General features: G+C 43.0%; 1 protein-coding gene and 1 long non-coding RNA gene across 2 annotated transcripts in view; one reads left to right on the top strand and one right to left on the bottom strand.

The window, feature by feature from the left end:
• The window catches only part of gabbr2 (gamma-aminobutyric acid (GABA) B receptor, 2), a 568,733-nt gene that overhangs the window by 202,709 nt on the left and 351,024 nt on the right, over positions 1 to 15,000 (bottom strand). The window contains exons 5-6 of the mRNA XM_063185971.1: positions 9,947 to 10,012; positions 7,047 to 7,235 (exon numbers count right to left, since the gene is read on the bottom strand). Coding sequence (XP_063042041.1) covers positions 7,047 to 7,235; positions 9,947 to 10,012 — 255 coding nt within the window. The remainder of the gene's footprint in view (positions 1 to 7,046; positions 7,236 to 9,946; positions 10,013 to 15,000) is intronic.
• LOC134435915 (uncharacterized) lies at positions 2,407 to 5,839 on the top strand. Its single transcript, XR_010032128.1, has 3 exons — positions 2,407 to 2,988; positions 3,915 to 4,042; positions 4,635 to 5,839. It is a non-coding gene; the product is annotated as an uncharacterized LOC134435915 (long non-coding RNA).

Below are 15,000 nucleotides of genomic sequence, written 5' to 3'. Positions count from 1 at the left end.
CATGCACGCACACACACGTGCACGCACGCATGGACAAACACACACGTGCACGCACGCACACAGGCACGCACGCTCGCTCACTCACTCACTCACACAGACAGACACACAGACATACACACAGACACACACACACACACACACACACACACACACACACACACACACACACACACACACACACACACACACACACACACACACACACACACACACACACACACACACACACGCACATACACAAGCAGCCGCTCCCAAACCATTAAGCGGTGGCACAACCGTAATCCAACCCTTAGTCGCATGTTTCCTGTGTTGATTGTTTGGCTAATATGCATAGTGAGTGGCTATGGAGAGGCCAGAGCAAAGAGAGCGCTCATGAAAGTTCATATATTCCTGCTCGTCTGTTAACAGGCATAGTAAATAAATAAGAAATGGCAGCACTGTGACCGAGCAGAAAATCAGTTTTTGTTATTTCCCCTCCCATCCAAAGCTCTTAGGTCATAAAAAATGCTATTAAAACTCGTCAAAGCTTTTATCGAGCAAAAAAAAAAATGTTTTACTTTAATTGCGTGTAATGATTCAACTACTTTTTGTTGCAAACAAACTGTTACTGCAAAAAGCTAAAAGGTTATAAGCTCTGTGGCTTTTTATTTTCTTTTTGGAAATGAGCAGCCATGGATCAAGGCTATGAAATGTAATTGCTACCATAAGGCATCGATGAAAATGTTCTATTAAAGTTCACATGATTTATATGGCCCATCTTGCAATTTATACTTTATTAACGACTTACAGCATAACTTCTGCCACCTTTAAGACTTTCTGGTTAGACCCTTCTAGTCATGCCCTTAGCATGTTTTTTTTTATATCGATTCAGTCACCTTTTATCGTATGACCCCATCAAATAGAATTCTGCCTTTCAGATTGGCAGACAAGGTATGATTCATGTGGAGAAAGTTATTGGGATCCATTGGCATCGGATAATTGTAGTCCAATGCAAGTCTCAGCGGGTCTGTGATCCCTTTCTTATCTGGTCTGTCCGACCGCGCCTCTTACCCCATCCTAGATAATGCCCTCCACTGAGCTCGTATCACCTGTTGCCACCTTCACTCTTATCTGGTGGAGACCACACCACACGTCCAGATATGCCTCTAGTCCAGTGGTTCCCAACCTTTTTCTTAAGGGACCCATGTTCTTACTATTGTAAGCTTTGGTGACCCAACCACACGAGCGCCCGCACAAGACGGAGTCACAAGATGCCCTCTGTTTCCTGCGAAAACTAATTTTAGTTATTTTATTCCTAAATTCGTCTTTGGTCAAATATAGAATAAATGTTTAATGTAGCAATTACAATGTGTTGCTTCTATGCATTTATTACTTAAATGCTTTGTCTTTTATTCAACATGGGCTATATATATTCAAAATGAAACCCCTTAAAATCAAGAGGGCTCCGCGACCCCCTGTGGATCTTTGGCGACCCATAAGGTGGGTCCCGACCCATAGGTTGGGAACCACTGCTCTAGTCTGTCGGCCGCTGAGGGGCTCGACGTCCACACACTGAAGTGATGTAGCAGCCTCTTGGAGGTGAAGTTGGTGCATGTGGTAGATATGAACACTGGACTGCCTGTTGGCATGGCCCTACTCTGGGCACCCAGTAGGTTAGTGGTGCGCACATCCAAGATGCAGGTGCATGACAAAAGGCCAGAACACTGTAGAAACCAAGATGAATGTCCGCACACTGCTCCCGTGTTGCTTTTTTACTTTTTTTCAAGTTGAAAAAAATAAAAAAGCAACACGGGAGCAGTGTGCGGACATTCATCTTTGTTCCTACCCTGGGCACCACCATCTTGGCCCATTGTCCTATGATTTTCAATGATGTTGTTTTACCGCCATCAACATGATATTGTGCATGTGATGGCAGCGTTATATACCATCTAAACATGGCGGTAGTCTGACTTCAGCCATTCGCTCTAATACAAAGAGGCGGTCAGCGCTGTATCTAGTCTTCATATGTAGGTATGCAGTTGGTGGAGTTGTTTTGAGGGCTGGAGCATTTGTGAATGGTTTCACTCTGATTCAACTGTGACCTCGAACCAGGTTGAATTTTTAAAGCTGAATCTTATGAGGTGATGTCATGGGTGTTTCTCTGTTGTGAATAAATCTGGTTATCTTGGAACACTCATTGGAAGTCCACCATTGGAAATGGCAACAACCCAGAGACTGAGCATTTCCCAGGGGCACTTATATCTGTGCATGTAGCCTCAGGGCTGCTCACAGCTTTGGCCTAGACCACCCCCCCCCACCACGGCCCTGCCCAGAAAAAAAAACACAAAATGTGTGAAAAAACGCTTAAAGTGGCCATGCCACTCTAATTACATTGTCATGTCCACCTTTTTTTCCATAATCCTTGGTGTTCTCTGACCTGGTATGCAACATTATTTTAGCTGGAAAGTTATTTGATGGTGTATTTCAAAGCATTTTATTGCGCCCAAAAACACCTCTCAGGAGAACTAAGCGGTTTGTCCATAATGTTTATGAGCTTTGCACTGATTGGCTCAGCTGTTGCTAGAGAACCACGTCATTGTAGAGAACATGTTCTACTGAGGACTCGCAGGCTGCTCTCAGCCTTTGAGATAAAAGAAAAGAAAAATAAGCGTTGCCGAATAGGCTAAATGTTAAAATGATTGTGCTGAGTACTCCACACTGGCGCAGATTTAATAATGTACAAAACCTTATTGCATTCTGCGCCACTAGATGGCATATTTGGGGCATACAGATCCTGGGAGGAGGAGAAGAAGAAGTGTATGTTGTTGCTGCTAGCCACGTACTCACTCTGCCTGCGGTGGATTGTTTTATTCCGTGTCAATTTAAAACTACTTCAGTAAATGTATTAACTTTACACCGAGCCTCTTCATTGCCTACTACAAAGCAACTTTATGCACCAGTTCGTCACTGATGGCTCATCAACGCGGCGGCATCCTCGTCATGGGACAGGTAAGATGCTAACCTACAACACCACTCAATGTTGTATTTTTTTTGCTTCAGGCAGGCCTTCATATTTTTATTTTTCTTCTCGGACGTATTGTGTAGGTTAACTTGGTTTCACTCGTTACGTTTGATCCAAGTGGATTTTATTGTTGTTTCAGACACAACGTTTGCACAATGCGTCAAGAAGTAAGCTTATTTCAATGTTGTTGTATTGTGTTCAAAAGGTGTTGAATTGTTAGACGTGTAGAAACACATTTAGGACAGACTACCGCTGTGAAAGACTATCTTGGGCCGTAACAACTGGCGACTGCAGATGTTAGAAAAGCAGATGAGATAGGACGTAATTGTCACTCTTAATCTGGGGTGTATTCATTTAGACCAGGACTGAGACTTTCGTTTTGATCAATCACTGTGTTTATCACCTGGAGTCGCCAGTTGATACGGGGGACTCAGTCTGTTACACCGGTTATAGGCCTACACTATGCATACATTTAAAACCTGAGAATATATCCCCCCCTCAAAAGAAAGAAAAGCACAGCCAGAACTCTGAATAAACATTGCAATCAGCCAAATGCTGGTGAAAACTCAGGTTGGCTGGTACAAAATAAAACTTAGTAGCCACTTTGACCCATTGGTGAGTATGCCTGGTTAGGCTAGTGAGATGAAACATCTATTAGCCATTTTGGCTGGTGATGAAAAAGGTTCATTTGAAGTCTTGAGCACCGCATACCTGTTATCAGAGTATCTCATCATCATTATGCTGTATCCTCATTCTGAAGCATCTATTACTGAACTGCACACATTTACACTTTATGCATATCTAGGGGTGCATGCATATTTTTTATCTTTCCATTTATGCTATACCTCCAGTGTAGGCCTATAATGTAATAGGATATATTTATACATGGATGTATATAATTTTGTCATTGCAGGTTCATCAGAGTCAGGTGGTCAGCACCCAAACTAAAACCATGGGTCATGGTGAAGAAGTATGAGAGACTGTTCTATGTGCCCAGGATTCGTCAGGATGGTGTCCAAGAATTACATCCTAGCAGCACAGGTAAAGAAATGAATAGTGAGTTGTGATTAATATTATTTAGCCTACTGGCTGGCATCACATTTTTAAATTCAGACAACCTAGTGCTACATCAGGTATTTATTCAATCAGTACTGTAACAGTACAGGGGTTAGACAACGAAACATCTTGGTGTCAGAAGCTGACGCCGAGTGTGAAGGTTCAATTAGCAGGGTAATAAGAGCACAGTTCTCTTCAAAATATTGCAATTCACACACCATAACAGGTTAAAAAATTAGATATTTTTGGTGGGCTATCCAAGGTAATGTCTGCATACCACCAAGATGAACCACATCCAACAGGATTAACTGTGGACACAAGAGGAAGCATGTCTTTTTTTTTTTAATGGTGGTATGTCACCCATGCTGTTATGTGCTTTGCTCTTTCCCTGTTAATTGAGCCTTCACACACTGCTCTTTAGTGCAATGTGCAATTAATGTAGACTGGCCACCAAGGTGGTCCAATTTATCCATGAAACTTCCCACACCAAAATGTCAGGTGTTTTCATTGTCTAACACCTGTATATTACAATGCATTACCATATTAATTTAAATAACATGTTTTCCTTTTTTATCAGAACAGGACGCCATCATGAAGAAGTTGCCTGTGGGGCTTCACTTGGGCTTTGCCAGCGCCTCACTATCAGTGATGCTGGTCTCCTTATCCACCGTGCCTACCCCCACGTTCCTCCCTTGATGCATTCATCTCCTGACCTGTACCTGTTGTGGTAGTAGTCAGTGATGACACACAGTAGTTGTGATAATAACATACATGTATATGAAATAACTGAAATGATGTCCGTCCAGGCATTTCCTTTGGTATTTTATTATCCAGTATATGTATGTATCCAGTTACATGGGTATTTTGGTGCCTGGATTATACTGCATGTAAGTAATAATATGAACTCAGGTCAGGATACCACAGTAGTTCAGAGAACCATTCATTAATATAAAATGCACATTTGCTATATGTCCATCCCAGGATAGACGTCCCCTCGTATCACCTTCGTAACCCTAAAATGCATGTGTACTTTGTGTCTAAAAATAAAGTCTATGAACAACTGAATGATCTGATTAATACATTGAAATGGTGTGGTGCAGACGCTGAAATGGGGAAGTTAATTGGTTAAACTTGGCTTGGTGTGCTGGACCTCGGTCTCTTCCATACATCCAATCTCAGCCATCAGGTCATTGCTCTTCTCACCTGGAGAAATAGAAAGATATACTTAAATGACAATTTTTATCCCAAACAACCAAGTTTATCACAGTGAATTGGTTACTGTCCCTGCAGCATTGTGGGGCTAAGTGCCTTGCTCAAGGGCACTTCAGCCATGATGGAGATGAGGAGAGAGGTAAGGATGGGTTTCGCACCTGCCCCAATATCAAGACCACCTCCCTAACCATTAGGCCACTGATGTCTCATTTTGGAAGGCAGACAATTTTGTGAAAACATTAAGTGTTACACTTAACATTAATTACAAGGACAACATGAAGTGTGCATCCCAATATGTGACCTTGCCTCCTCCACTTGTGCTTGTCTCCTCGTCCCACCTCCTGGGCCCTCCTCCGTGGAGAAAACGATAAAGTTTCCCAGCTGTCAGCCTCGCCACAACAACTTTTGAGGGACTGTTTTTCATTCACCATCCCACTTGCAAATGAGGAAAACACTTTACAATTGAGCTTTTGCAAGATATTGAAATATAATGCTGTTGTCAGTGATGTCATCATGACGAGAAGCAAGTGGAGGAGGCAAGGTCGCATAGCTATTAAAACGCATATTTAAACGCACTCGAAGGCTGGGTAGGCCTGTAATGGATAATGTGACTGGCATTTCATGACAGCATCCTATGAAGAGTAAGCCTACTATAGGAAATTCGGCGCTAGAGATGTGTACACATGGTTTACTTTTACATTTAAACCATAACACTGAACTTCATAGCCTTTCTTTTTTACTAAGAGCACTAAAAAATGCCGTGTTTATGTACACGCATTACACAGCCCTCAATATCTCAGCATAACAATATCTTAGCATAGCGCCAGTTGCTGCTATGGCATAAGGTTAGCTAGGTAGAACATAGCTCTGCATCATTGATGCTTTCTTATGGAAAGCATCTTGAATTGAAATGTCATCTACATGACACCTTACTTTAATTGCCTATATTTTACGTATTAAGAGGTTACAGTGTAAAACAAATGTTGAAAGACACTTACCAGGTGCTAGCTACTCGGTGAGTAGTTGGACGTTTTTTTTCCGGATGGATCCACCTCAGCTTTCTTCTTTTATTTTTAGGCATCCAGTGAAAAGTCATGGATGGTTTGTTACCATATCTACATGTGCAATCCTCAGCACAATGGGTGTTTATGCTGTTTAGTTATCAGTGATATGAGTAAGGTTTGGTTACGAGTTGCCAAGATGCTCCATTCATAATGTTTATGAATTTTGACTCGTCAAAAGTGGGCGTGGCCAAACGGCGGGTAGTCAGGGTGACGTAAGCCTGCCCTGTTTTTTCAATTGGCCAGGCTTAGCCGTTTTGTTATTTTCATAAACTACAACAATCAAACGAAATAAAAAAAATCTTTCACATTAACACGACCAGGAAAACATATTATGCACTGTTATAACATATAATCATTCAAGAAAGTTTAAAAAAATTGGCATGGCCTCTTTAAAACAAGTGATGACACCACTAATACCATGTTATTATTATTGCAATAGTGTGGTAATATCAAGGAAATGACATGCTAAAAGTGCTATTTTTGGCAATACAGTAGTGCAATTGCTCCGTCGGCCTGCCCCTGTAGGACTGCTCCTGGACCTGGCTATACCTTCCCTTCCGGATATGCCTTTAGTGAGTAATATCACATAAATAACATTAATAGTGCTATTTATGGCTGTTTTGGCAAATGCTGTTGAGGTGGGATGTCACAATAGTGTGCTTGCTCCGTCGGCCTGCCCCTATAGGACCACTCCTGGACTTGGCTATACTTACCCTTCCGGATATGCCTTTGGTGAGGCGAGCGCTGAGGGGCTCGAAGTCCACGCTGATGTAGCCTTCCATGGCGGTCAGCAGCTTCTTGGTGGTGCAGTTGGTGGAGTTGGCCTGCTCCCACCAGTTGCCCTGGTACCAGCCCGGGATGATCCACTGGTACTTACTGCCGTACATGTTCAGGTTGTAAGCCTGCCAGTGGGGGAAATGGAGGATGTTTCATTTTTTTTATTTTTTTCATTCATCCTTTATTTAGGCAGGATTGGCCCATTGAGAAGAGTCTCTTCTGCCAGGGAGTCCTGGTCAAAATGGCAGCATACATATAGTTACAGACAAAGACAAACACATAGACAAAAAGGAAAATAAATGTACAAACAACACATTAGAAGAGTTTCACAACACATTACAAGAGTTTCACAAAAGATAAGAGATAGAGAGGGTGGCCTGCAATATTTTTTTTTCTTAGCATGTGCAGGATGGAATTACTTTCAAACTGTGGAAACTATCTAAACTAAAACTACGGTCCAACTAAGTTATTTATTTTTAAAGCTGACGTTTCAGCTGTGGTTGTACTAACCTGACGCCTGTTACAAAAAATATGATTAATATCATTTTGGTCTGTATTTGTTGGATTAACATACAAAATGTACTCTGCATATGCACAGTCAAGTCAAGTTTATTTTGTGCTGTTCATTTCAAATACAGATAGACATGCATATCCAGACAAACAAAGCACGCGAACATGGACAAGCACACGAACATGCACACGCACACACACGCACACACACACACCAAACAGGAGGCACATAAATCACAGCCTCTCAATCAGAAAGGTGCAATAAATAGTCAATGAGAGAGAGAGAAAAAGAGAGAGAGAATGAGAGAGAGAGAGAGAGAGAGAGAGAGAGAGAGAGAGAGATCAGAAAGGTGCAATAAATAGTCAATGAAGAGAGAGAGAGAGATAGAGAGAGAGAAAGGGAGAGAGAGAAAGAGCAAGAGAGAGAGAGAGAGAAAGAGCCCTCTCGTTTCAGAGAGTGAGAACATGCAGCAATGATTTGCATTGACCGCCTCATCTTAGCCACAAGCAGAGGCAACGGAGCCTGGCCACACCAGTGTCCTCCATCGCACGCTACAGTGGACGCCGTCAATACTATCAACAGAATTACCCTTTCGCAAGTGGCCAAACCCCTCAAGGAGTTGCAGAGTGCTACTGACTCAGGGCTGGACTGGGGGAGAAATAGGGCCCGGGCACTTTTGGCTTAAAGGGGCCCCTCATAATTAGCGGCGCAGAACTGACTCACTGGTGGGCCCCGCACCCTCGTGGGCCCCTATTTTCAGAATTTATTTCTTTATTATTATTATTTTTTTAACTATTTCTGAAAATTGGGCCCACCGAGGGGGTTCAGGACCCACTGGAAAATGCCCGGTATGCCAGATGGCCAGTCCAGGCCTTTTCTGACACACACAAATGTGACAGACCATGGAAGGTAGACCAAAAAAAACCCAATAGTCCTACTTCTATCTTATCGACATTACACTATGTTGCTGTGTGATCCATCTACGTATCTATCCATCAACCACCTCTGCTGTTGTGTTGTGTTGCGTTGTGTTGTATTGCATTGGCAAAAGGCTGGTGTTGCATTGCAAAGCCAGTGTCTAAGGTTGTTGTTGTTGTGGTGACAACTGCGGTGTTGGTTGGAAGATTGTAAGGTTCTGGCAGTGGTGGCGTCTCTAAGAGCATGTTTCTATTCGCAGTTCAGTGATTCTGTTAGTACACTCTCTGGTCTACACAAGGAAGTGACTGACTGTGCAAGCTAATAGCTCGAGGTGTGCACCACTGTTCTTATCCGGGCCACACTGCTTGAAATCAAAGGCCCCCTGAATGAAATAAATTACAACCACCAGCCCAACAATATCATCGTCCTCTATGGATCTGAAGATCTGGGCCCCTGGAATGATCCACCTTAGTAATAATTTAGGGACCCAGTCCCTGCCTTGACCCAATTATCTTCCTCTGTGGGGGCCTTTAACCAATTGAGGATTAAGGATTTCCCCCCCGTTCTTCTAGAACAGTGTTTCTCAAACTTTTTCGGACCGAGTACCACTTTATCCCCCCAAAAATGTTCAAGGACCACCTGTCAACTGAATTGAGAGCTGACCATAATTTGACACTGCTGATTTCAATTTTTATTCACATTACAAGCCTGTCTTATTGTGGTGAAAATATGACTCCAGCTATGTTTAGCTTTGTAATATTGTCACAAATATAGCCTATTTCTAGCTTGTTTTGGAAAAGTAGAAATCCCCTCGCGGACCACCTGAGCTCTGTCGCGGACCACCAGTGGTCCCCGGACCACACTTTGAGAATCACTGTTCTAGAACATTCGACAGCTCCATAGAACTCCTGCAGAGTGAAAATTCTTGCAGAGTGGTTGTGACATCATAGCGGGAGCTGACCATTTTGTTGAAATTTTATTTACATACACTATGTTATGGTACTACTCTAAGGGAATCGGACCCCCCAAAAAAATTCATCTTAATAACAATTTTAGGTCCCCACCCCAACCAATATCATCATCCTCTGTGGGCCATGCTCTGGTAACCCTGAACTTTCTTGATCTACGCAGTTCCTTGCGGCAGTGCACAGCGCAGCATTTTGAGCCATGTTTCAGGGCAATAACAATACTATAAAAAGTTGCTTTGAACATGTATCAGCTATGGGCAACTTTATAATCATTCCATCAGAAATGTAGGAGTTCTCTGACAACATTGCTCACAAATGGCTCTATTTAGGAGTAAATTTGACTCCCTGTCCATGCCATATTATAGTTTACTATTTATTGTCCCCCCTGAACAGTCCTTTGGGTGAGGAGAAGGTAGTACAATGACAGCGATATACTCACACAGCAGAAGACCTTGGAGGCCAGGTTCTCATCAAACTGCCCAATGATGATCCTCACGTCATTATCCTGGGTGGAGAGAAAGGGGAAAAAATAAACATACACACACCAGCATTAGACATGAGGTAACTGGTAACAAATGATTTAGTGCACCATTGATAGCATGTAGTAGTACAGTTTACCAATAAATAATGAAGGTGGATTTTCCTAATGTGCACAGTAAAAAAAGAACTGTTGTTCTTACGGTAGATTGCTGGCAGCAGTGGTTGCCAAAGTCTACCTTTAAACAAATAACGGTATATTTCCTTTTTACATTTTACGGTAAAATTATGGCAGCAGTGGTTGCCAAAGCCTACCGTTAAATAAATAACGGTATTATTATTTTTTACATTTTACGGTAAAATTATGGCAGCAGTGGTTGCCAAAACGTACCATTAAATAAATTACGGTAAAAACTGATTATACTCAGGTGAGTTCAATTATAGAGTTACAATCAGACCGCTGATTGAACTGATTATACTCAGGTGAGTCCAATTATAGAGTTCCAATCACAGACAACTGATTGGACTGATTCAACTCATTGGAGTCCAATAAACATCAACTTAATTAGATACCTAAATAAATGCCCAATTGCCAGATTGTCTAGTGCAGGCAGGTGGACCAGTCTAGTATCATCAATGAAGGGTATGCAAATCCAAGGCCTGAAAATAACCTTAAGGAAAATGAAGGCCAAAGCTAGCGGGGCAAGCAAGCTAACAAACAAGCTAGTTAGCAAGCCATGCAGCCACCCTTACAACGTGACCTGCTAACCGGGCCGGCCAGGCCGGGCCAGGCCGGGCCAGGCCAGGCAAGGGCAGGCCAGCCGACCAGCCGGCCTTACAGCCAGCCAGCCAGCCAGCTAGCTAGCTAGCAACCAGTGAGCAGTACAATGCAACAGTCCCTGTTTAAATACATGTTCAAGTGAACCATGTGACCCGAGTGATGAAGCATTTGACAGGTGCAGGCAGTAAGTTAATCATTGCATGACAGCCCTTAGCACTCAGGTGAGGTCAGGAATTGATTGATAGATTGATTTGGATGGGGTAGAATGACAGTTTCAAATAGACTGGGCTACTTCTAAGAGACTAAATCAAGGGATTACTGTCCCAGGTAGACTTTTTCAGATTATACTAGCCTATAGGTATATTTTACACATTAAATGAGGCTAAACTGTAGGCTGTTACCGGATAAATAATAAGTTACAGTGAATTAATGCAAAATGTGCAAACTGTTGCCATTTGCAGTCCTTAACTGTTGCACAGTTTATTCAGTTGCCAGCTTCATTGTTGTCAAATCTACAACGTGGAGGCACCTGGAGCTAAGCAGACAGGCAATATGTTTTCTGTGGAGTAATTAATATTTAATTCATTATAACCTCCATTGCTTTCTGTTGGGTAGGAGGAATGCAAAAAAAGATATTCTGAATTTTGAAGAGGTTTACTGTGTCAATTTGCCTCTCAATCGAAAACTCTGATGGCAAAGCCTCAAAGTCCAATAAGGGAAAAAAATATTGCGGTGGAGAATTTTTCGCAGGATGAACTAGAACACATGCAAAGGGGTGTACTCTAAGTTAATACTCATTGATGGCTACTAATCAAATAGCGTGTTGACATCAAACTCTGCCTGTTACAACCAGCCTATCAGTGGTTTGACAAGTTACACCTGGAACAAGTGCAATCACAAGAGATCTATTGGACTAAACAGAGTTCTTTGTCTGTTGGTTCACAATTTGGTTCACTAACAGAGGATTGAGTTTGGTTCACTTATAGGGGACTCAACAAAAATGGCTGCTCATGTTGCTAAAACATTTGGAAATTGGGGAGGCGTGTTTTCATAACTCTCTAGGGAGTTAAACATTAACTCTCTAGCTCTCTTAGCTCAACAACTCGGATCCAGAGGAGTCAAATAACACCCTGTAGTGTTGCTACAACTCTTGATGTTTAGATTTTGGCTGAACACCAGTCTAACTCTGATCAATCTAACTCTGACAGATTAGCTGTGTACATATGTGTACACCAGTGAAAAATAAAGTCATGTACCGTTTCTTGACTACTTCATCTTCACTTAACGGTATTTTCCAATATTTTCTTTTCAGTGAACAGTTCAGTATTTTCTACATATTGACACCAGTGAAAAATAAAGTTATGTACCGTTTCTTGACTACTTCATCTCACTTAACGGTGTTTTCCAATATCTTCGTTTACAGAGAACAGTCCAGTATTTTCTACATATGACACCTGTCAAAAATGAAGTTATGTAGCGCTTTTTGACTAAATAGTGGCTTGCCATATTTAGTACAGAGATAAACTGTTTTACATTTTGCGGTCACTGACTGTTGCAATTTGACATTTTTTTGCCGTAATTTCAACAGGCATTTTTTACAGTGTGGTAACGCAAAGCTGGGGTGAATTTCTCATAACCAAAGTTGCTAACTACATTAGCTACTTTGCTGTTTTCAATGCATTTTCCCATTGGCAACTACAGAAGTTGCTAACAGGCTAACAACTTCTCTTTTAAGAAACTCACCCCTGATGTATTCCTCCAAATTAACAAATGTTAGAGAAACACATAGAAAAATCGTTTTTGTGCACTCGTGCAACATACATCAAGTATCAAATCCTTAACAAAGCATTGCTTCACACTCCTGCAGAATACTCGCCAGGTCACGCCTCTCCTAGTGACGCAACACATTTGGTGTTGCTTCTAGTCAGGCCAAGAGCAATGTAAATACAGTTTCTGATCTCCCAAAAAAATGGGAACTCCACCCACTTTGACGGACACCAGTCAACCAGTAGCAATCCTAGGGAGGCGGCTCAACCATGCCTTTTGGGAAACATTAATTGTTATGGTCTTGGTTAGACCAAGTTTGATTTGAAAGTCGATGATAATCAGGCTACCAGAATACAGCAACATCAATCCAGACCAAAGGCCTCACCCTTGGCGTAAAATAAAGTACAGTGTGCGGAAAGAGCAGTGCTGGGCTGGGCTGGGCAGTAGGCGTGTATCATAGTGAGTGATTTGCGTTAAAGTCTGCATGCTATATACGACTTGGCCTGTCTGCCGGGTGAGATGTGAGATGTGTTCTCCCAACCAGGGAAGCTGACAGGGGGTTGGAAAAAGGGGAGTATTGTCCAGGGCCCAGGGACAGAGTAGGCCCAGAATTGCGTTTTCATTACATTGTATGCAGGGCTCTAAATGAACACCAGCCAATCGACCAAATGCTGGCGAACTTTCACTTTGGCTGGTAGAAACGACAAACTTACTGGCCATCTTGACCAATTAGTGAGTGTGTGTTTGGCTACTAAGATTAACATCTACTTGCCATTTTGGCTGGTGATAAAAAAAATAAAATAAATTGGGCCCTGATTGTATGTATTGGATAGGGGCCCTTTCAGATGACTTTGTCCTGGGCCCAGCAAAAGCTGCCAGCGGCCCTGCTCCCTGCCCCCTATACAGCCTGCCTGCCTTATGGGCCTCTCTCTACTTCTCCATCCATTACAACAGAGGCATTAGTGTCAGACCTGAGGATTGCCTCATATCAAAAGCAGCCACAAACGCCACTCACGGTGGCAAAAGCAGAATGTATGGGCCTGTGATAACAGCGTGTAAATAATTCACACTTTCTCTTGTACCTTGCCTTGCACGATATTGTCTTTCTCTCCTTCTCTCTCTCTCTCTCTCTCTCTCTCTCTCTCTCTCTCTCTCTCTCTCTCTCTCTCTCTCTCTCTCTCTCTCTCTCTCCTTCTCTCTCTCTCTCTATCCCCCAGCTACCCCACTCTCTCTACAAGCCTCTCGATATTCTTTCTTTCTTTCTTTCTTTCTTTCTTTCTTTCTTTCTTTCTTTCTTTCTTTCTTTCTTTCTTTCTTTCTTTACTTCTCTCTCTCTCCTTCTCTCTCGCTCTCTCTGCCTCTTGTACCTTGCCTTGCTTGCTCCTCCCTTCCTCGATATTCTCTTTCTCTCTTTCTCTCCTTCTCTCTCTCTCTCTGCCTCTTCTACCTTGCCCTGCTTGCTCCATCCTTCCTCCTTCTCCTTCTCTTTCTCTCCCTCTCTCTCGCTCTCCCTCTCTCTCTCTCTTTCTCTCGCTCTCTCTCTCTCTCCCCTAGCTCCCTCTACATGCCTTGTGCTTCTCTCCAGCTCTTTCCACATTCTGCATTGCAGTGCATCATCAATCCATAAATCGGAGACCTTTCCCCCGACTGCACTGAACCCCAGTGAGCTTGATCAGGTAGCACAATGCACTGCCTGACAGGCAAAACAAGGGAAGCAGGGAAGAAGGGAGGAGAGGAAAAAAGACGAGTGCCTTTACATCAGCCCCAACTCAAGTGCCATTCACTTGCTCTTTCCTTCACTTGCACTGCGTTCCAATACAAGTGTCGCATTGCGAAGGAAGGCATACACATACCAAGTCAATGGTGGAGAACGAGGGTGTGAGCACGTAGGCTCACACACACACGCATGCATGCGCACACCTACAAACACATGCACGCACGCACGCACGCACACACACACACTTCTACATGCACATACTGTATATGTGCACACGTAAACAAACGCACACACACACACACACACACACACACACACACACACACACACACACACACACACACACACACACACACACACACACACACACACACACACACACACACACACACACACACACACACACACACACACACACACACACACACACACAATCATACAGGGTCTCGTATTGCCATGCCTTGCGCTTGGGAAATAACACCTCTTCATCAAGTGGCACGAGCTGACAATACACATCGCTCAGGCCCATATGGCGGCACTCATGGGCGCTTCTGATTGGCTGAGGCACGGCACGTCCAAACAGACCAGTGTGGAAGCGTTTAGAGAGCACTCTAATGAACACCTATTAGTTGCACCACCGCATTGTCATATCGCGTGTCTCTGATCGTCTGACAGGGTTGACAACGTGTGTATGCCGTTGCAAAAACATGCTGCACACATGGGGGTTGAGGAGGATACAGCTGAGAGGCGA

The sequence above is a fragment of the Engraulis encrasicolus genome, chromosome 20 (genome assembly GCF_034702125.1).
Source record: "Engraulis encrasicolus isolate BLACKSEA-1 chromosome 20, IST_EnEncr_1.0, whole genome shotgun sequence".
Taxonomy (NCBI): domain Eukaryota; kingdom Metazoa; phylum Chordata; class Actinopteri; order Clupeiformes; family Engraulidae; genus Engraulis; species Engraulis encrasicolus.
This window is presented reverse-complemented; position numbering and strand designations above follow the sequence as displayed.